The 19,905-nt window shown below is 36.2% G+C and overlaps 5 protein-coding genes and 1 non-coding gene across 6 annotated transcripts; 3 read left to right on the top strand and 3 right to left on the bottom strand.

Moving 5' to 3' along the window:
• Nucleotides 1–2,163: 2,163 nt before the first annotated feature.
• LOC18051185 (phytoene synthase 2, chloroplastic) lies at nt 2,164–3,877 on the bottom strand. Its single transcript, XM_006445599.1, has 6 exons — nt 3,541–3,877; nt 3,385–3,435; nt 3,056–3,228; nt 2,711–2,946; nt 2,425–2,617; nt 2,164–2,331 (listed from the first exon to the last, which is right to left on the bottom strand). Exons 1-6 carry the CDS (start codon nt 3,875–3,877, stop codon nt 2,164–2,166), a joined length of 1,158 nt encoding a protein of 385 aa, XP_006445662.1.
• Nucleotides 3,878–5,442: 1,565 nt separating this feature from the next.
• On the top strand, nt 5,443–5,514 carry TRNAG-UCC. The gene has a single exon. It is a non-coding gene; the product is annotated as a tRNA-Gly (tRNA).
• Nucleotides 5,515–5,644: 130 nt separating this feature from the next.
• Nucleotides 5,645–8,661, bottom strand: LOC18051184. Its single transcript, XM_006445598.2, has 3 exons — nt 8,445–8,661; nt 6,702–7,082; nt 5,645–6,452 (listed from the first exon to the last, which is right to left on the bottom strand). Exons 1-3 carry the CDS (start codon nt 8,596–8,598, stop codon nt 5,752–5,754), a joined length of 1,236 nt encoding a protein of 411 aa, XP_006445661.1. The 5' UTR covers nt 8,599–8,661; the 3' UTR covers nt 5,645–5,751.
• Nucleotides 8,662–9,670: 1,009 nt separating this feature from the next.
• On the top strand, nt 9,671–11,575 carry LOC18051183 (probable polyamine transporter At3g13620). The gene has a single exon (XM_006445597.2). It carries the CDS (start codon nt 9,995–9,997, stop codon nt 11,414–11,416), a length of 1,422 nt encoding a protein of 473 aa, XP_006445660.1. The 5' UTR covers nt 9,671–9,994; the 3' UTR covers nt 11,417–11,575.
• Nucleotides 11,576–13,048: 1,473 nt separating this feature from the next.
• LOC18051182 (probable polyamine transporter At3g13620) lies at nt 13,049–14,585 on the top strand. The gene has a single exon (XM_006445596.2). The coding sequence runs from the start codon at nt 13,136–13,138 to the stop codon at nt 14,549–14,551; it is 1,416 nt and encodes a 471-aa protein (XP_006445659.1). The 5' UTR covers nt 13,049–13,135; the 3' UTR covers nt 14,552–14,585.
• A 1,074-nt stretch (nt 14,586–15,659) lies between these two features.
• On the bottom strand, nt 15,660–17,048 carry LOC18051181 (ervatamin-C). The gene is made up of 2 exons (XM_006445595.2): nt 16,526–17,048; nt 15,660–16,234 (listed from the first exon to the last, which is right to left on the bottom strand). Exons 1-2 carry the CDS (start codon nt 16,995–16,997, stop codon nt 15,660–15,662), a joined length of 1,047 nt encoding a protein of 348 aa, XP_006445658.1. The 5' UTR covers nt 16,998–17,048.
• Nucleotides 17,049–19,905: the final 2,857 nt, after the last annotated feature.

Here is a 19,905-nt window from a genome sequence, read left to right as displayed (position 1 = left end):
CACACATCGCAACTATATATAGGAGTATAGGACTAGCTAGCTTGTAGATGGAATTGTTTCTCTCAATTAATTAACATGAATCTTATCCAGACGCATGCATGACTTAATTTGCTTGTCGTAGACCACGCGAATTTTCAATCAAGGTAATTAGTACCGTGATACTCGCTAGGAGATTTGCTGATTCGAGTCGTTTAACCTAAGGATCATTTTGGGATCGTTGTGGTAAATGAAATAAATTGTCTATGTAATGCCGACAAAACAAGTGGCTGAACAAAAAATAATTAGGTTAGTAAAATGTGTTGTTGTGCAATTTATGTGAATTTCAAAAACAAAGTATATGTATTTTTGTCGCCCTTTTATTTACCACATAAATAAGTAAATTGGTATTAAAAGAGTCTTTTGGTAACATTCTAAATATTCTTATTTATTAGGATCCATTACATGGTAAAATTTTCCATTTTGGTATTGGTAGTTTATTGTCATGAAAGCTACAAGTTGGTGGAAGCCTGAATGCTACCAACTTTCGGTGGCTAAGTTGCTAACCTGAGATATTTTTTGTACAATTTCTTCAATGTATATCACTCTGAAACATGTCTGATGATAATCCTGGAAACTGATTGAGTAAACCATGTTTAACTTTTTGCAAGTTAATTATATAAACGAACAAGTGTGAGTAATTGACGCAGACACATTTAATCCGTAATGCACAACCCAGACGGATACATTACGTTAATTTGTCTGTCGTGCCCCATTCTCTACTATTTTCAGTCAAGTTAATTAGTGCCGTGATGCTCGCTATGCGATCGCATGTTGGAAACGTTGTGGGACTAGCCATGGGCCCATGACTTTGTTTCAGACTTTCAGCTAAGTTACGTTACAAAAGAGTTCCGAGTTTAACCAACAAGCGCGTAGATCAGCTAGCATGGGGCCGTTCTATCTTAACTAAGGTCCTCAAGTTCGAGGTTTGGGAATGCAACTGCGTTAAATACTTGTTGGGAGAGCTTTGCTATCTTAGTAGTCCTACTTGGCTTGAATCTGGATTAGTCGGAGCCCAATATGGACTTTAGATAGATACCAAATGATTTAATACAAAAAAAAAAAAGAGTTACGAGTTAAGGGCATTTTGGAATTGCTGCGATAGATAAAATAAACTCGAATCTGGATTAGTCGAGGCCTAATGTGGTATTCACATACCAGATGGTTTAATACACAAAAAAAAAGAGTTATGAGTTAAGGGCATTTTGGAATTGTTGCGATAGATAAAATAAACTGCTTCTATTATGCGGCAAAAAAAAAAAGGAGTTAAGTATTCAGTAACTTGTGCTATTGCAATTACGTAATTTTTTTTTAAAGTGCATTTTATAAATTTTAAAATTACTAAAGAATTGTTTCATTGTATAATGACTAAAATAGATATAGCTACTGATTTTTCAATGGATTGTGATGCTTGCTAAATAGTATAATAGCTAATTTAGTACCGTGATGCTCGCTAGGAGATTTGCTGATTAGCTTCGTTCTGGGGTACCTTTGTTTCAGCTAAGCTACTTTACAAAAGAGTTATTAGCTATCGGTCTCATGCTGCGTGGTGGAAACTTTAATACTTATTTTAATAAATATAAATTAAAAAAATGGGAAAAATGGATAGTCATGTTCGCATTTGGATGGAGGAAGTTTACAAATTTGTAACAGAGTAAAATTATTATCATACCCTCCAATAGATAAATGCCACATTAATTAGAATACAAATTGAGATTTTTAGCATTATTCTAGTTGGTGTTATGCCTTATAAATGTGGAAAATGAATCTCCAAATTATCACATTTGTGTGTGTGTGCAAATATCATTATTTCCTTCATGATTTTATTTTTCTTCAATCTGGAGAGAACACGTGCTTTCAAATGTGTGTTGATTATATCCTGGAAATTGACTAAGCCTTGATTAAGTATTGCTTTCAAATGCATGCCTACTTTATATTCAAAGAATTAATTGGAGAGTCTTGTGAACAATATCACTCTGAAAAATGTTAATTCATATTCAACTTAATTTACATTCACAAGCAATATTAGACAATCAGTATACAAATTTTAATTCTTCTCTACAAAACATGTCATTTTGTGGTTTCTGTTTTTCCATGTTCCCATGTCCTGGATTCTGAAAATCCTGATCAGTAGGGACAAATCAAACTACCTTTTGATTGAGCTCTATTATATGCCTGTGGCAACATTAGAAACTTCTTCATCCTTCCAACATAAGCTCTTTTTGTCAAGTTGTCATAGTCATTTTCCTCAATAGCATCCAAAATCTCTCTATATATTAACAGGGATGACCAAACCTGCAAATCACCATCAATCAACTTGTCAACATCTACAGAGCAATTTCATAGGGCCTTTTATATAAGGGGTGTCTAATATATTGAAAAACTCACCGGCCAACGGCTATCCTTGTCAAGCTGTGAAGCTCCTTCTTCAGCCATGTTAAAGAAAGTTCTTGCTCTTTTAATTTGCTCTTTCATGAACTCTCGCCAGTTATCAGTGACTTTTCTGGCGAAAACATCCTTGTCGCATAATCCAAATTGTGCAAGCTCATCTTGAGGAAGATAAACTCTCCCTCTGGAAGCACTGACATACATAAAAATGAATTAAGTTGAAGAATTTAAAATTTGAATAACTCTTAACATATATATTGTGCTGTTTTGATATGTTGAAACTTACTCCTCTCCAACATCTCTAAGAATGTTTGTCAATTGATTTCCAACACCCAAATTGAGTGCCCCATTGTATATACTTTGTGCAGAAGATGAAGAATCCGGTGCAATTCCCATTACTGGAACACTCATTAAGCCTACAGTGCCAGCCACATAGTAGCAGTAAAGATAAAGCTCTTGAAAGTCTTCATATCTGAACTTTCTTGTATCCATTCTCATTCCTTCAATCATGTCTCTAAAAGGCTGTTATGGAAGAAGAAGAAGGGGGGGGGGGGGGGGAAATCCCATTAGATCATTACATTTCATCTTGATTTTCAGAGAAAATAGCTTTTGAAACTTGTTATTTAAGCACCTTGATGTCTAGCGGGAATTTGAAAACCGTATCAGTGAGTGCAGCATCAAGCATGTCATACGGGCGCCCATAAAAAATGTCTTGCAGTCTCTCTTCCCATCTATCAAGAACTACAGAGCCCATGTAAGTAGCGTTGGGGCCGTCAACTAGCTCATCGGTTCTCCTGCACCAAACTGTACACAGAATTTTAGCCGCGAAATTGATTCATTGAAGGTCTAAATGAAAAACCATGATTCATCTAGTCAAGTAATAGTGTTAATTTTATGCACACTTTTACGTGCAAATGTCATTTCATTTCTTGCACAACAAGTTTCCAAGTTCTTTCTTACCGTAAATTGCCCATATCGCTTTCTGCCTCTCCTCTGTCATTAACAACGTTCCTGCATCAAGAAACCATAAGAAAAGTTAATCTCAAACGTTATGCACTTAGCATTAAAGAAGCAGCACGATGGAAAAATTTGAAAGGAATAACAGGAATAAGTTACCTAAATAAAAGGTCTTTGCATATTCTGCACATATGTTTCTGCATCTTTCATATGCCTCCTCGAGGAACATAGGATGAAACTGTGGCTTGCTTCTACAAGCATCTTCCATGGCTAAGCTATTATCCTGAGACTGTCTTTCAACAATTTCACTTACATGTAGAGCAGTACTCTGAGGGATGCCTTGTCTTGATAATCCCGGAAAAATATGTGAGCTTCTTTGCCTAGGAGCTATGGTCACTCCAGCTCTTGTTGCTGCAACTGTAGTCTTTTGACACATGATTTTGTCATTGCTTACTCCTATGCAAGGGTTAGCTGCGATCGAAAATGTCGAACACATTTGGTATCTTCAGCTTATTTTATCACTTTGATGAATTGAGGCGAAGAGTTGAGATATAAGCAAAAAATATTGTCTCTGAAGCAATACTAAATTGAATTATGGATCTGTCAAGAATGTTTCATATAACATGCTGATGTTTGATGTTGTGTGCTAAAATATTGCTGCATGGAACAAATTGGGACAAAATACATCGGCGATAGAAGCAGAAAAGGAATCAAATTTTATGCGACCAATGAAAAAAATTGTTTAAGAAAAAGCTTCAATTTAATTTTTGCAACGATTTGTCCCTCTGTATGTTAATTTTGAAATTCTGTTTGTTATTCAGAGTTCTACAAAGATGCTAAATTTTGTCTGAGAGAGCAACGTGGCCAATTGTTCTTGCAAGTGCTGTCTTGTTGTGCTATCGGGCATTGGAATCTTGAGCACATTCGATACCCCCGTAAGGCTCTTGTTTCCATTCAAGTGCTTTTTGTCTTCAAGCGATCGTATTTTAAATAAGAAAATTACTTTTGGTTGCCAGATGGAACCTAAAGAACTAAGTTAATACTAATGAATGGATTAGGTTAATGTCATTTTCCTTTTTCCTTTCTTGGTTTTAAGATTTTCACAAATCAATCAAAGCTATGAGCATATCGAAATTCGAGGTTCTTAAACCAATAGTTTAGTCATTTGAAATAGGAACAAGAGGTCAAGTGATTGATTTCCTATCACACTAATATTGTTAGACAAAATATTTGACATTAATATAAAGTAAAATTTAATAGGTCTTCCCTCGCGTGAAACATCGAACTAATTTTAAAGTCACGTAGATCAAATAAAACCAAAATGTATAGCAAATTTAATTTTAAGGTGATTTTAATCCCGTGAGATCGATATAGATTGTGATGTAAATTGATTGACAACAAAACTCTCCAAGAAATCTTGGAGGCTCTATTTGGAAATATTTAGAGTGGTGGGAGTCATGTCTGGCACTTATCTAAGACAACAATTCCAATGGCCGAACCAATATCCTTCAATCCAATGAAGTAAGAACATTGCGGCCGGATTGAGAATAAAATTGAAAATGAAGCAAGAATGCAAGGCCAAAGCAAACAATTCACCCCATGTTTATCAAAAGATGCAAGAAAATTCTAAGAGACATTGACTCAGTGTAGCTAAATGTTGATTTTTAGATGGACCAAATTATTGTTAGAATGAGTTTACGAGAATGTCATGCAAACCAAGGAAAATAAATAAAACAAAAAGTGTTTTGAAATTGTTTTATGTGTTATACTTATTTGTGTTGCCGAGGTCAAAAGGGATTTGATTAGATGCAATTTAAGGCAAATGTTTAGATATATAGAGATGGTTACTTGGCTAGATAACATATGTTTACATACAAGAAAAATGATCCAAGAAAGTTTCAAGGGGGCCAAAAAAAAAAAATGAAATCTCATAATCCCCTAATGTTCTCAATAATGATGCGCTGCATGAAGAAAAAAATAATAATAATCTCAAAATGTCGAATTATTGCCAAAACTTCGTTCTTGGTTTTAAACTAATATTAAGAAGTCTTACGATCACGAGCGTTTGTAGTCCAACGGTTAGGATAATTGCCTTCCAAGCAATAGACCCGGGTTCGACTCCCGGCAAACGCAAAACCTCGAAATGTTTTCATCCATTATACATTAATACATACGAGCTCTGCAATATTAGGTCACTTCCTTTCTTCTAGAAGTTTTGTTTTGTTCTCCGAAAAAATATGCACCTAGATGTTGTTTTTGTCTCCCGAAAATATACGCATTTAGACGTCTTCTTATTAGGTATTTGTCCGAATAACCAATACATTCTACAATCTATCTTTCCCTTTGAATAAAGCATAACACGAGAATGTATTACTTGTTCTCCTTCAGACTCACTGGCACTGTCTTGAAGGCAGCCAGAACCACGGCCACTTTACATGCAAGAAATCCCAGCATCCCAACTAAGAGGTCTTTGGGGGTAAGCACGAAGGGAAGAACATCATCTCCTGAGATGTTACTATACTTGAGAGCTAAAAATGATATTCCTACTGCCAATGCAATACTCGACAATGGAGATTTAAATTGATTCTGGGGCTGGCTGGAAATTGATTTTGGGGCTGGCAATCCATCAATGGACCTTTGCAGTAGCAACAGATACAAAAACCCGCTGACCCCACCAATCAGGAATGCCAAAGCAGAACTTTCGCCAATTGAGAATGATGTAACTGATGTACCAACAAGAATCAAAATAGCATCATAAAGTAATAAAGAGAACTTCAAATCTGCATATTCCTTCAGGCTTTCCTCCTTAGATATCTGAGCATTCCAAAGTGAATTTGATTGTGACACGGCTGTAGCCAAGAAGGTGAATGGGTCGAGCCCAGATAATTCAGTTAAACGGGAAGGTCTAAGCTCCACCATGGACACATTGCTTCCCTCCCCAAGCAAGATATCATCAACTTCAAAATCATAACAATAGCCTTTACATTGGATCTTTTCTTCGCCATCTTCTTCCAATGAAGATTCACAAGCATCGATGATTGTAAGGCTTATGCCTCTTAATCTCCACTGACCTGATCTTAGAAATGAAAAAAAGAGAGACAATTATTAAAATCTTCCAGAATTCTTCAGTTAAAGCTGTAGGACTAAAAGTGATTCATCAGTGGTTAAGGAGAAACAAGTTTTTTGAAATATTAAACTACTCACCTACGACCATCATCATAATTTTTCCAATTGTGTCTAAGCTTCTATAACTCAGGGTATTAAGTATTAACGGAACAAGTTATATATCATGGCTGCATAATAGAAGATTGTAGACTAACCTGATTCAAGACTGATCCAAAGAGCTTCAATTTGTCCCAGTCTAGGTCCCTCAAAGGTAAACTCGTCAGAAGAACCTCTTTGAAAGTGCATCCTATCAGGATCAATAGAGTCCTCTGTCTTGGTAGAATGATAAGTCATTGAACTAGAAGGTAATCTCTGTAATATTGAGTCACCATTTTCGTCTATCAAGCACAAGAGTATACCGGCATTCAAATCACTCAGACTTGAGCCATATATGTTACTTGTCTGTATCTTAACCTTAAACAAAGACCGAGATTCTTTGGGACTGAAAGAAGAAAATGTCCTTGGTGAGGTATCAGTAGAGATTTTCACTTCTGTGGCTGGCAACAGACGTTTAGGTTTTGCATAGCCCTGAAAATCTGAAGCAGAAATTTGACGTTAACTTAAATTATGCTTTGAAATTACAACATAGTTGAATCATATTACAAAATGATAAATGAGAATCAAACGTATAATATTATAGTTTTAACGTCATTAATTTGACAGATATATTAGTCCACTTTAAGTGCAGTACAGAACTTTGAAACTATGCACAAAGAAGATAAGATCCTCCATATCAACAAGGCCTCTGAGATTATGTCACTACAAGAGGTCAGAGTTCGTTCAACTAGGCTATCTCTTGGCTGAGTTTTCTAAAAGATTGGGCGTACTATTTTTAACTTCTTTTTGATGCCTAGCCTAGCCCACTTCCCATAATGCACATAAAATTTAGTCCTCCCTAAAATAAATTCCTGGCTACAACAAGGATTTATGCCTCTCTCATTCCATGAGTACACACAAATGGGGGTCTACAGAAAGGATTGAAAAAGGAAAATGTCTGAACGATACATGATTTAGTGAATCAAATCTGACATTTTTTTGTAAGCAAAATAAAAGGATCATCACTTGCTGTATTTTTAAAACCAGAATACATTTAATACAGAGATCGCATGGCAGACTCAATGTTGAGACTATCACCTGGTAAACCTGGGAGGCTAAAAAAAAAATGAAACCATAAGATATGCAACTAAAACTTTGAGCAGAAAATGGTCATTCATCTGATATGAATTCTAAATTGAAACACTTGTCCAAGCAACATAACATTGAAGCTCCATGAAAAATTAAACCTTCTCAAAGGTAAGTAATCACGACCCAAATGTAGTTAACACAAGATAAGCATATATTAAGGATTGTGGTTATAAGTTCTAACTAAATAAATGCTTTTAAGGTGAAGGATGCCTGAGTGAGACTCAAAGCAACGACATAGCCATCACAAAAAGTCTTGAATTCCCACATGGTACCAAAGGCAAGCCTATGAGTGTCTATAAGTCTTCAACTCCCCTAGTTTAGTATATGCATTTAAGGTAAAGGACCTTTGCCTGAAGCTAAAAGGCAAATCCAACGACGGATGTATCGCAAACAATATCTACTTGGCGACCGTGACCCACTGATTAAAGTTGTGATTGTGCTTCACTTTGATTGAAAATAAAACATCACCTATTTTTACTATCAGCTACGATTAATAAAAGCATCCTTATTGAACGCTATGAATTGCTAAGTTTGGACTCATTAGTTATGTCAAAACGCTGTGAAATGGAACCTGTGCTTGCGAAAAGGGGAAAAAGAACAATCATTTAACCAGTTATTGTTTAAACCATCTTTGTAAGCAATTAATACCAGCTGATAAACTAAAATTACTGCTACTATACATTGCAAAATTGTCAGAAAACGAAGAAACTTACCTTGAAAGTCAGATTGTTTAGAGCGAATAAGAGGACACGGAAAGCGACGATTTTGAAAGTGTAGACTAAGATTTCTTGAGTACAAACGGAGCGGGATTATTGGGTATCTCCAATTTGTCGCGGAAATTAATTGCTTTAGAGATACCGATTCCATTGATGCTTCACCCGTGAGCAACAGAGAGCTGCTCTGTTTTTGATGGGTAATAATTTTTTTTTATTGAATAATAATTGCGGCGTGGACTTTATTTTCTGAACCCCATACTTTTTATATTTCTACATTTACCTCTATATTTTTGGCCTTTGTTTCGGCTTCGGCTCTCTGTCTCGTTAACATTTTGGCCCCCCTCAAAAACTTAGAAGTAATATTTCCGATAAAATTTTCGTTAGTAGTCTGCGACCATGGGGTACGGTACCCAAAGTATGAAAAATAAAGTCTAGATAATTAAATTTTATTAATTTTTTGATACTTAAATTATGAGATAAAAATAGCCCATTTGAGTTCGAGTCCCGCCATTATTGAGATTGGACTTCCCTTTTGATAAGAATTTATTTAGCTTCTTTTTTATATTAAGTGAGTATCGTTATTCTGCTAAAAAAAAAAAAAGTGAGTATCGATTATTCGGATGGAGTCATTTATTCCAAATACAACTTCACTGCCATTTATTTTAGTGAAAGACGACAAAATAAAAAGAGGATTCGCAGAATCTGGTTATCTGCTCAGAAGAGGAATCCCTCAGTGGAGTAATCCTTATGTGTTGACTTGCATCCACCAAACTCTTAATGATGTGGCTACTTTTTGGTCCAACTGACAAGGCTTAATACTATTGAGACATTGACTACTAAAATTTTACGTTGACAACTAAACTAGGTATAAGTGCTTAGTTAAATCATCTACAGATACGTGAATAAGAAAAATACCAAAGTGGCCATCTCTTTTTTTTTTTTTTACCGTGAAGTATTTTGGGAGGGCCTTAACTCTGGGAGGTACCTTTAAATTCGTACACTACAATTCAGATTAAAATTCTCCACTCGAACCGAGAGAGGCCCAGGTTTTTCCAACAAATACGACTTCTCTGCGACTTGAACTGGGAGCAAATCCAGTCAAACTACTTAAGGAGACTCCATTATCAATGGAGCCAACACTTTATTACCAAAGCGGCCATCTTGGCAAATCATAACTCCCCACAAAAAAAAACAGAATTAAATAGCAGTCGGCTGCCCAAGATTGTAAAGCATCTAGGGTTTGGATAAGAAATATGCGCATGAAATTGCATTAAACACTCCCAAAACAACCCAAATTGTATTCTCTCACATAATCCTTCTCCTTGTCGGCCATGATGAGTCCCCACTTCCGATTTATCTTTAACTCATGCAAAATTTACTTCTTTCGTCACTACTCTCCTCTATCACTACATTATTTGCCTCACTGAAATCAAAGCCACACCAGCCTCCAATCCCTTGATATCCTCCTTCTGACATCTGAGTTTCATCTTTTTTCGTTTTTATAAATATGAAATAATTAGAATCTTCCTGATCTGAAACCTAATGACATGACGACGATGAAGATGACGGAGACGGAAGCCATGCAAACCTCAGCAGCAGCATCACCACCAGTCGTTTTGCCGACCACCGTGGCAACAACCACAATAAAATCAAAGAAACTAACTCTTATCCCTCTCATATTTCTCATCTATTTCGAGGTGGCCGGGGGCCCGTACGGGGAAGAACCCGCCGTGAAGGCCGCCGGGCCCCTCTACGCCCTACTGGGGTTCATGATCTTTCCCTTTATATGGAGTATCCCCGAAGCCCTGATCACGGCAGAGCTCTCCACGGCCTTCCCCGGCGATGGCGGCTTTGTCATATGGGCTGACCGAGCATTCGGCCCTTTCTTTGGCTCCCTCATGGGCTCCTGGAAATTCCTGAGTGGCGTCATCAACATTGCTGCTTTCCCTGTGTTGTGTATTGATTATCTGAAGAAAGTGATTCACCCTCTTGAATCGGGCTGGCCTAGGAGTCTTGCTATCATGGTATCGACTTGTATACTATCATTCTTGAATTTCACTGGCTTGACAATTGTCGGTTATGTTGCTGTGTTACTTGGGTTAGTTTCACTTTCACCTTTTATAATAATGTCACTAGCTGCAATCCCAAAAATTAAGCCACATAGGTGGTTCAGTTCAGGCCAAAAGGGTCTTAAAAAAGATTGGAATTTGTTCTTCAACACCCTATTTTGGAACTTGAATTTTTGGGACAATGTTAGCACATTGGCTGGCGAAGTTGATAGGCCACAAAAGACATTCCCTGTGGCACTACTTGTGGCTGTGATTTTCACTTGTGTGGCTTATTTGATCCCACTTTTTGCTGTGATTGGTGCTGTCAATGTGGATCAGAGTCAATGGGATTCCGGGTTCCATGCCACTGCTGCTGAGATGATTGCTGGGAAGTGGCTAAAAATTTGGCTTGAAGTTGGGGCTGTGTTATCGGCAATTGGGTTATTTGAAGCTCAATTAAGCAGCAGTGCATATCAAATTTTGGGCATGGCTGATTTGGGATTTTTGCCTAAGTTTTTTGGTTTAAGGTCCAAGAAGTTCAACACTCCTTGGGTGGGCATATTGGTGTCAACTTTGATAACGCTAGGGGTCTCGTATATGGACTTTGAAAGCATAGTTGCATCAGCAAATTTCTTGTACAGTCTAGGGATGTTATTGGAATTTGCAGCATTTATTTGGCTGAGAATGAAGAAGCCACAATTGAAGAGGCCTTATAGGGTGCCAATGAAGCTGCCTGGTTTGGTGATTATGTGCTTGATCCCATCTGGGTTTTTGTTTGTGATAATGGTTGTTGCTACGAAGATTGTTTATTTGGTGAGTGGGTTGATGACTTTGGGAGCCATTGGGTGGTACTTTTTTATGAAGTTTTTGAAGGCTAAGAATGTGATTAAGTTTAATGATGGTGGTGAAAATGAAGAATGATGAGGCAAAGCTCTTGATTTAAATATGTAATTGACTTTATTTTCAAAATAAGAAAAAATTGTGTAGACATACAGAGTGAGGCTTGTGGCTTTGGGCTCAATATTCTTACTCAAAAAAGTGGTATATAAAAGTTGTTATGTGGACTTTTTTTTTACCCTTTGATTGTGTACGTCTTAAATAAAAACTAAGAGTTGAAAAAATTACATACACTCTACACTGATGCAATCGTTCCTCTTTTTCCTTTTTCTTTTCTCTGCCCTAATATATCCGATTTCTATATATGCTATGAATTTGGTAACAAAAAAAAATATTTAGTATTTTGATTCCAAGATGTAAGTTATTTTTTTTTTAGACACTGATATATTATAATTAGAGCTCTATTGATATTTGATTTTATTCAATGTGGAGAGACAAATAAACACTTATTATATATGAATGTTAAGTTTGTGCTAGCGCTGGAACTCAAACCCATACACCCAAGGTTGTTCGGCGCATGGGTGCATGGGTATACCAATGAGCTACGGGCGCATTGATAACCCATTGGCAAGATGCAAGACAATTAAAGTACGATTTTTACAATTGATTTTTACCATATGCATGAAGATGAAGTTAAGATTTTTATTTTAAATTATGGGACACATGATCTTGCAGTCAACGATTGTAAGTTAAGTAATTAAAGTCTCGTAAATGTCACAATCTCTTAGGATATTAAATATTATTACATTTATTAGGACCGAAATATACCAACCATTACTTAAAGAGTTATAAAATCAAAAATTCAGGTCAATGCAAACTATATATACATATATACAAGGATTTGGGCTTAGCTGTGCGAAGGATGCGTGAAGATCAAAGACTCAATTATTGGCAGAAAAGAAATATATATATATTATTTAAAGCCGAGAAGATAAGATTGTTGAGATTCTAAGGAATCGCCATTGCCAAGGATATGATTTCAATTGCCAACATTAATTCAAATAAAAAAATTCATATACTGAAATTCATTTTTTTTTCTCAATTAATTTATGTTTCAATCGATCAATATCTTCGATTGTCTATTTTCAAGCCCCCGTATTTTACTGGCCAAACTGTTTAGTTGGTGAGTGATTTGGTGCAATGAAATCTTGCAGATATTTTGTTAAGTCATTCGATTGGCTTTGTCACAATGGCTTTACACCTAAGAAAACGACTTTACTCCATGATTTTGTATGAAAAATTAGGACTTTATGCAGAAATCGAAGCACTTTTGGTCGCAAGAGGATTTGCTTTATGCAATTGCGAGATTTGATCAACTTTCATTACACAAATTTTTATCAACTGTCTTTATTAAAGTTATAGAATGCGTAAGGTTTAAATTAATTTTTTTAATTTCTACCTTCATTGCGATTTGAATTAGGGTGGTCTCAGCTAAATACTTAATATAATCTTAAATGCATCTTATTCTTATCTAACTTAATCATCGCATGGTCAAGATATTTATATTTCCCAAAAAAAAAATGAAGAAAAATGTGACAACATACCAGAAATTATAGCAATTACAACTTTACAAGTAACTCAATGCTTGTGGTTGCAAGTAAATTTGACAAAATCCATGTGATGTGCCATGTGGACCACTCAATGCCATCATAATTGGCCACGCTAATTCAACAGCACCAACCAACCCAATAATACAATTCCCAAGCAAACAAAAATTTGAGGCAAATAATACCTCACAAAGCAATGGGCCAAGAACAAGAAACCATCTCCCAAGTTCCCTTTCTTGAAGATCAACAACAACAGCAATCTACCATAACCGTAACCTCCAAGAAGTTATCCCTCCTTCCTCTCATCTTCCTCATCTACTTTGAGGTTGCCGGAGGCCCCTACGGTGAAGAACCCGCAGTAGGAGCGGCCGGGCCGCTCTTCGCTATCTTGGGCTTCCTCATTTTCCCCTTCATTTGGAGCATTCCTGAGGCCCTAGTGACTGCTGAACTTGCCACAACTTTCCCTGGAAATGGTGGCTACGTCATTTGGGCTCACCATGCTTTTGGTCCCTTCTGGGGATCCCTAATGGGCTCCTGGAAATTCCTCAGTGGTGTCATAAACCTGGCCTCGTATCCAATTCTTTGCATTGACTATCTCAAATTGGTCTTCCCGGTTTTTGCTTCAGGTTTTTCTCACTACCTAGCAATTTTTGTGGTAACTTTAGTTTTGTCCTTTTTGAACTACACGGGCTTGGCTATAGTGGGTTACACAGCAGTCACTTTAGGTGTAGTTTCACTTATACCATTTCTATTCTTGACTGTAATTGCAATTCCCAAGATTGATTCTATAAGATGGATTAGCTTAGGCCAAAATGGGGTGCCAAAAAATTGGAGATTATTTTTCAATACCCTTTTTTGGAACCTGAATTTTTGGGACAACGCAAGTACTTTAGCGGGTGAAGTTGAGCAACCCCAACGTACTTTCCCAAAAGCACTTTTCTCAGCTGGGTTACTCACCTATGTAGCCTATTTGCTGCCACTTTTGGCTGCCACTGGGGCTATACCATTAGATCAACAAAATTGGGTTGATGGGTATTTTGCTGAAGTAGCTGAAATTATAGCAGGCAAATGGTTAAAAATTTGCATAGAAATTGGTGCTTGTTTGTCAATTATTGGACTCTATGAAGCTCAATTAAGTAATTGCGCGTACCAAATTTTGGGCACGACTAATTTAGGACTTTTACCAAAAGTTTTTGGATCAAGATCAAGTTGGTTTCACACGCCTTGGGTTGGAATTTTCATTTCAACATTAATAGCCTTAACGGTTTCTTATATGGATTTCACAAATATAATATCTTGTGTGAATTTTTTGTATAGTTTGGGAATGCTACTAGAATTTGCATCTTTTTTATGGCTAAGGAAAAAGTTGCCTGCAACAAAGAGGCCATTTAGGGTGCCGATGGAGATGCTTGGTTTGATTTTTATGTGCATAATTCCATCTGGGTTTCTGGTTTATGTGATGGTTGTTGCTACTAAAATGGTCTGCTTTGTGAGTGCTTTGTTGACATTTTTTGGGATTTTTTTATACTTTTTTATCAAGTTGTGTAGATCAAACAAGTGGCTTGAGTTCAAGAATTTTGAAGAAAAGTTAGATAACGAGGATGTAAATTAGTTTTTTTTAAAGGTTTTTTAGGGGGTTTCTTTTGAGTTTTAGAAACGTTTCAGTTGTATACTTATATTAGTTTTCTTTGTAGAAAATTAGAATGAGAATCAATGTTGGAAACTTTCATTGAACATATGGAGGAGGATAATCCATAATCATATTATTTCTTCTTTTATTGTGCTGACGAAATAATTAATTAGAAAACTATAGTTATATATTTAGCAAAATGTGTTGTTAATTGTGTATGGTGAATTTCAAAATCAGAGTATGTTTGCAGTGTTGTAACATTATAAAGTTGACCATAGTAAACAAGCTTAAATTACCCACATCTTTTTTAAGTTCCTTTTTTTTCCCTAACATTCTCAAACTTATACAAGGTGCCAAAACAAAGTCGCTTGATTCAAAATGCAATGAACTTCACAATTAATAATAATATTATTATTATTATTATTTATTTTTTTAATGAAGTTGTGTAGATCAAGGGTGTTTAAAGAACTTTACATTTGAATTTTCAAGTGGATTCCAATGGAGAAAAGTCAAATTAAAGTGGATATATGATCCAATTCACATATTATATAGATGATCGACTAGTAGCATAATTGAAACTACCCCATGAATCAATTCATTAATTTATTCTCATGACCATGAAAGCTACAAATTGGTGATAGCCTAATGCCATCAATTTTTGGGAGCAATGATATTTGAACTGAAAAATATAATATGATGGCAACAAAATAAAGTTACACTTGTAGGGATAATCCTGCACGGTTTACTTTTTTTTTTTTTTTTTTTCATTGCCATGGCGACGAGCCGTCGACCTTCGGGCTCCTTATTATTTTTCATATTTGACGGGTAAGTTTTTAGCATGGGCCCCGAGACATTCTCTGTACAATCTATTAGTTGAAATGCAAACCAATAGTTACGGCAAAGAGCAAACTTAGATATTTAATGTGTAGATTTAACATTAACTGATACCAGGCGAAACACATATTGGCATTCAATTACAAACATTAATAGTTTAAGTAAAGATTAGAAATATTATTTAATTTTATGAAATATAAATTAAAAACCACAAAATATATATCAGCTTTTTGTGGCAAATACATAATGTTCGTACTCATGCAAGTGGATAGGAAGATCGAGTGCCGATGCCACAGAGACCTTCATCTCTGACAATCTTCATGTAGCCAGCGTCACCCCAAGTGTTCCCCCATGAATTCTTAATTAACCAGTAATTGGCTCCATCTTCAGTTGTTCCAAACCCAACAATAGTGACGGCATGATCCAATTGAGTCCCACATACTCCATTGAAAATACCTTCTTTGTAAGACTGGAATTCTGTACTGTAGGCAGCAATGGCAATGGATACTGGCTGCATGCTTACAGCCTTGAGTAAAGCCTGCTCGTCACCCGAGGGTACTTCTTCATAATTACTGATTTTAGCAGCAGCTGGCTTCTGTGCGGCACTGCAAGTTCCTGGGACTGCCTGGTACGGATATTCGTCTTCTGTGGCAATACCCTGGTTTTGTATAATATATGCAAAGGCTTTTTCCCTGGAACCGCCAAGGCATCCGTTGTTGCCATTTGTCGAGCAGTCTAGCAATTGTTGCTCCGAAAGTTGAATCAGATTACCACTGCGAATTTTAGTGATCCCTTCCACTGCCGCCACCGCTGCAAATGCCCAACAGCATCCTGCACCATATTAAACATATATAAGCTAGACGAAGCAATAAAATATAATGCTTGCAATTCAGTCTAATAAATCATTCTCAGATGTGTGTGGCAGCGTGTTTTTACAGTGTTGTAAAGGCGTGAGTCCGCACTTGAGAATGCTCTCTAAATAAAATGACGAGTGATTCTCTAGTGTGGATGTCCGCATTTCATAAAATTAAGATGGGCGGTCTTTCTCACATGTTTACAGTAACGTCACATGAAAATTTCGTATTTAGTATATGATTCACTTAACATAATTCTGCTTATTACCGCATTCTTTCTGGTTCTTGATAGGAGTGACAGCTCCTTTGTCCCGCCAGTCCAGGCTAGTTGGAACATCAGTCATGGACAGGTTTTGATACTTGAAGGTGGATGATGTTGTGGATCGATGGCTCGGGCTTGGCATCTTGTATCCGGTGTATAAAGCACGAAACTCATCGTTGGTTAAGTCCGAAAACTGATTGGTGCCTAACTTGTACGTCCGGTTCCCCTCCTTATTGGCTTTCTCAATGTATTCAAGGTTCTCCTTGAATATCTTAAGCCGCATTTCCTTCTCCAGCTCGTCCTTATAACGGCGTCCGTGTTGAGCCATCCATTTTTCGTGTATCTCAACAACGGATTGTTCATGCGTGGACCTGGAAGACACCACTTGTGATGCACAACTCACCAGAAGGGTGATAATAATAAACATGGGAGTAGTATTGATCTTAAAACTGCCACTTCTCTCAAATATTAAAACCATGGTTAATTTTTGCAAGATAGTTTTATGTATTGATTAACAAGTTGTGAAAAATTGAAGCACACATCTCAGCTATATCTCGGAGTATAGGACTAGCTAGCTTGTGGATGGAATTTTTTCTCTCAATCAATTAACATGAATCTTATCCAGACGCATGCATGACTTAATTTGCTTGTCGTAGACTTCACGAATTTTCAATCAAGGTTATTAGTGGATAAGTTTCAGTGGCTAAGTTGCAAGCCTGAGATATTTTTTGTACAATTTCTTAAGTCTATATCACTCTGAAAAGGAAAATGAGAAGTGAACACCAGAACCACAAAATGAAGACAGGAACGACAATCACTCATTCACTTATTATTATTTTTTTATTGGGCCCACAATTATATTAAAAAAAAGATAAGTGTCTGTTTGGTTTAACTTATTTAATGGTCATAAGTGCTTATTTAATACAATAAACTCCTATCATAATTTTTGTTGATGTTTGACTGTTTTTCTAATAGAGTTTTTGAAGTTTAAATAAGTTATTTTACCTCTATTAGTAAAATTTTAAATTTTTGGCTTTTGGAAGTAGAGGTTGAAAAACTTTTTTAAAATGTCAAAATATTTAAAATATCATCTACTTATTTAACAATCTTATTTATTCTTTCATAATATAACTTTAAAAAATTTACCTATTAAAATAATTTCATAAATTTGTAATAAAAACTCTTATTTACAACTAAACAACTAATTTTTTTTAGTAAAAGCTCTATCTATAAAAACTCTACTTAAATAAGCTCTTCTTGAAAAGTTGTACCAAATAGAGCCTAAATATTAAAAAAAAAAAAAACTCTGCTTTATCTCTAAATCATAAAAGGATATCAAACTAAACTTTATTCACCCATGCAGAGAGTGGACAAGATAATAAAAAAGAGAGAGGACAAGATAATAGAAGAGAGAGAGGACTGAAAACGGCAGCATGTGCTGAATATTCTTCGGATTTTAGTCATTTTGTCGTTCGTCTTATGCTGAATATTCTTCGGATTTTTTTCTTAATCTTTTGTTTTGTTGATTGCTTTGTCGTTTTTACTTTGAAGAGGGAAAAGAATCTTCAACTTCTGGAACGTGAGTCAAGAGTAGCGTGAGCAGAAGTTGATGACATATTGTATTTTTTATTTTATTTATTTTTCTTATACGCAAAGCAGCGAGCCAAGTCCAGAGCCGAAGCGAATCAAAGGCAACAGTGATTAGCTCATCAGTAGGCAGTAGCTAACATCTGTTATATGATGAAAATCTACCGGAGTTTGCGGCCCAAGTATTTTGTAATTTAATGGCTCTGTCTCTGTTAAGCGTGATTTTGCACGCTTATTTCTTGTTTAACTTTTAATTATTTTTCCTTTTGTTGAAGATATTGCCCATTTAATTGCTAATTACTTGTTCAAAAGAGAAGAAAACCCCGTCGCCCTGTTATAATTAGTATGTATTGCCCATCCTAATTACATGGCACTGTATATTGTGGAGATTCATTTTCATTATCAACACTTTTTCAAAAGCAAATAGTATATAAAGTATCTTATATTGTTTCATGATATCTTTCGTTTAAGTTTCTATTACTTTAAACGTTGGTTTGTGAGGATATTTTATGCATGTGCGTTAACTGCAAAAACTTTAATTTTCTCTTTCTTTATTCTTTATTACTTTGAGATGCCTACACAGCGATATATTTCCTTACTCTTAATCTCTTACGTAGTTTTTCATATTAATTGTAACATTTATTCTCCCCTAAACACAAGATTTCTTCACTTTCAGTACCCTTTTAATTAGTAGACTTTTTTGCACTCTAAACAGTATAAACACAACATTTCTTGCATTAATCATATATATATGTGGATTGGCCTCAAACTTTTGTGATTGCTGCTTTCTATTAAAACAAAAAAAAAAAGGAACACAATCTTAATAATCAATTTCCCAGCACATCCTCACTTTGAATTAATGTTGAACGATGTGGTCATTTACATGACACTATTGATATTGCATGTGTACACATATTATTATTCATGAAGTAGATATGAGCAACAAAAAATTTGTTAAAAGAATAATAATAAATAGTTTGGTAAGCAGTTGGTTTATAAACTAATTGATATAAAAAGGACACCATTAAAATACATAACAGTCTTAACTCCTGGATATCAGCCTCTTCAACCCTACTTTACCAGGATACTGTGTGGTATGCATTTGGTTCCTGGTCAACTACACCCAAATGGGTGGAGAGTTCTTTCTGCCCTATTTGTATTGTGGGAAAGGTATAAGCTCGGGGAGTCTTCCCTTGTGGAAATAAAACATCTATACCAACTGAGAAGCAGTCCAAAAAAAGCGGTCTCGTATTACTTCATGTCGAGCTCTGCAAAAAGGAAACCTGTCACCGGTTTTCCTTCTTCTTGTAAAAACTGAAAAAATAAAATTTTCTTTGCTAGGGGAAATTGGTGTCCAACGATCCATTCACTTAGTGGTGATATTCACATTCCAACGCGTTTTATCACTCCATGTCGTTTATTTTTCTTTACATTCTACATCTCTGGTCGTCACTTATCTGTTTCTTTTAACCTTGTTTATGCTTTCAGACTCGTGGGGCCTGATCAGCTAGCTTGATGACAGTCCGCTACTCCATGTCGAGACTGCTTTGGTGAACCCCTCCACTTGTCAAGAGTTCTTGTCACCAACAAACCTCGTCGGGTCGGGCTTAGTCGACGTAGCTGCTGGGATGGACAACAAAATCCTTAGCGCCATGTCGAGGAAACGTGCTCGGGGAACTGGTGATTCTAGCAGCGCTCCCACTCCTCCGAAGAAGAGCCATTCTAGTCCTTCAAAGACCCCAGCTCCTGCTTTGCCTCCTCATCCGCCTCGAAAGAATAGCAAAAAAAAGCTTCATGAC

Source organism: Citrus clementina, unplaced genomic scaffold, assembly GCF_000493195.1.
Source record: "Citrus clementina cultivar Clemenules unplaced genomic scaffold, Citrus_clementina_v1.0 scaffold_2, whole genome shotgun sequence".
NCBI lineage: Eukaryota > Viridiplantae > Streptophyta > Magnoliopsida > Sapindales > Rutaceae > Citrus > Citrus x clementina.
The sequence above is the reverse complement of the archived record's forward strand: the minus strand, read 5'-3'. Positions and strand labels throughout refer to the sequence as shown.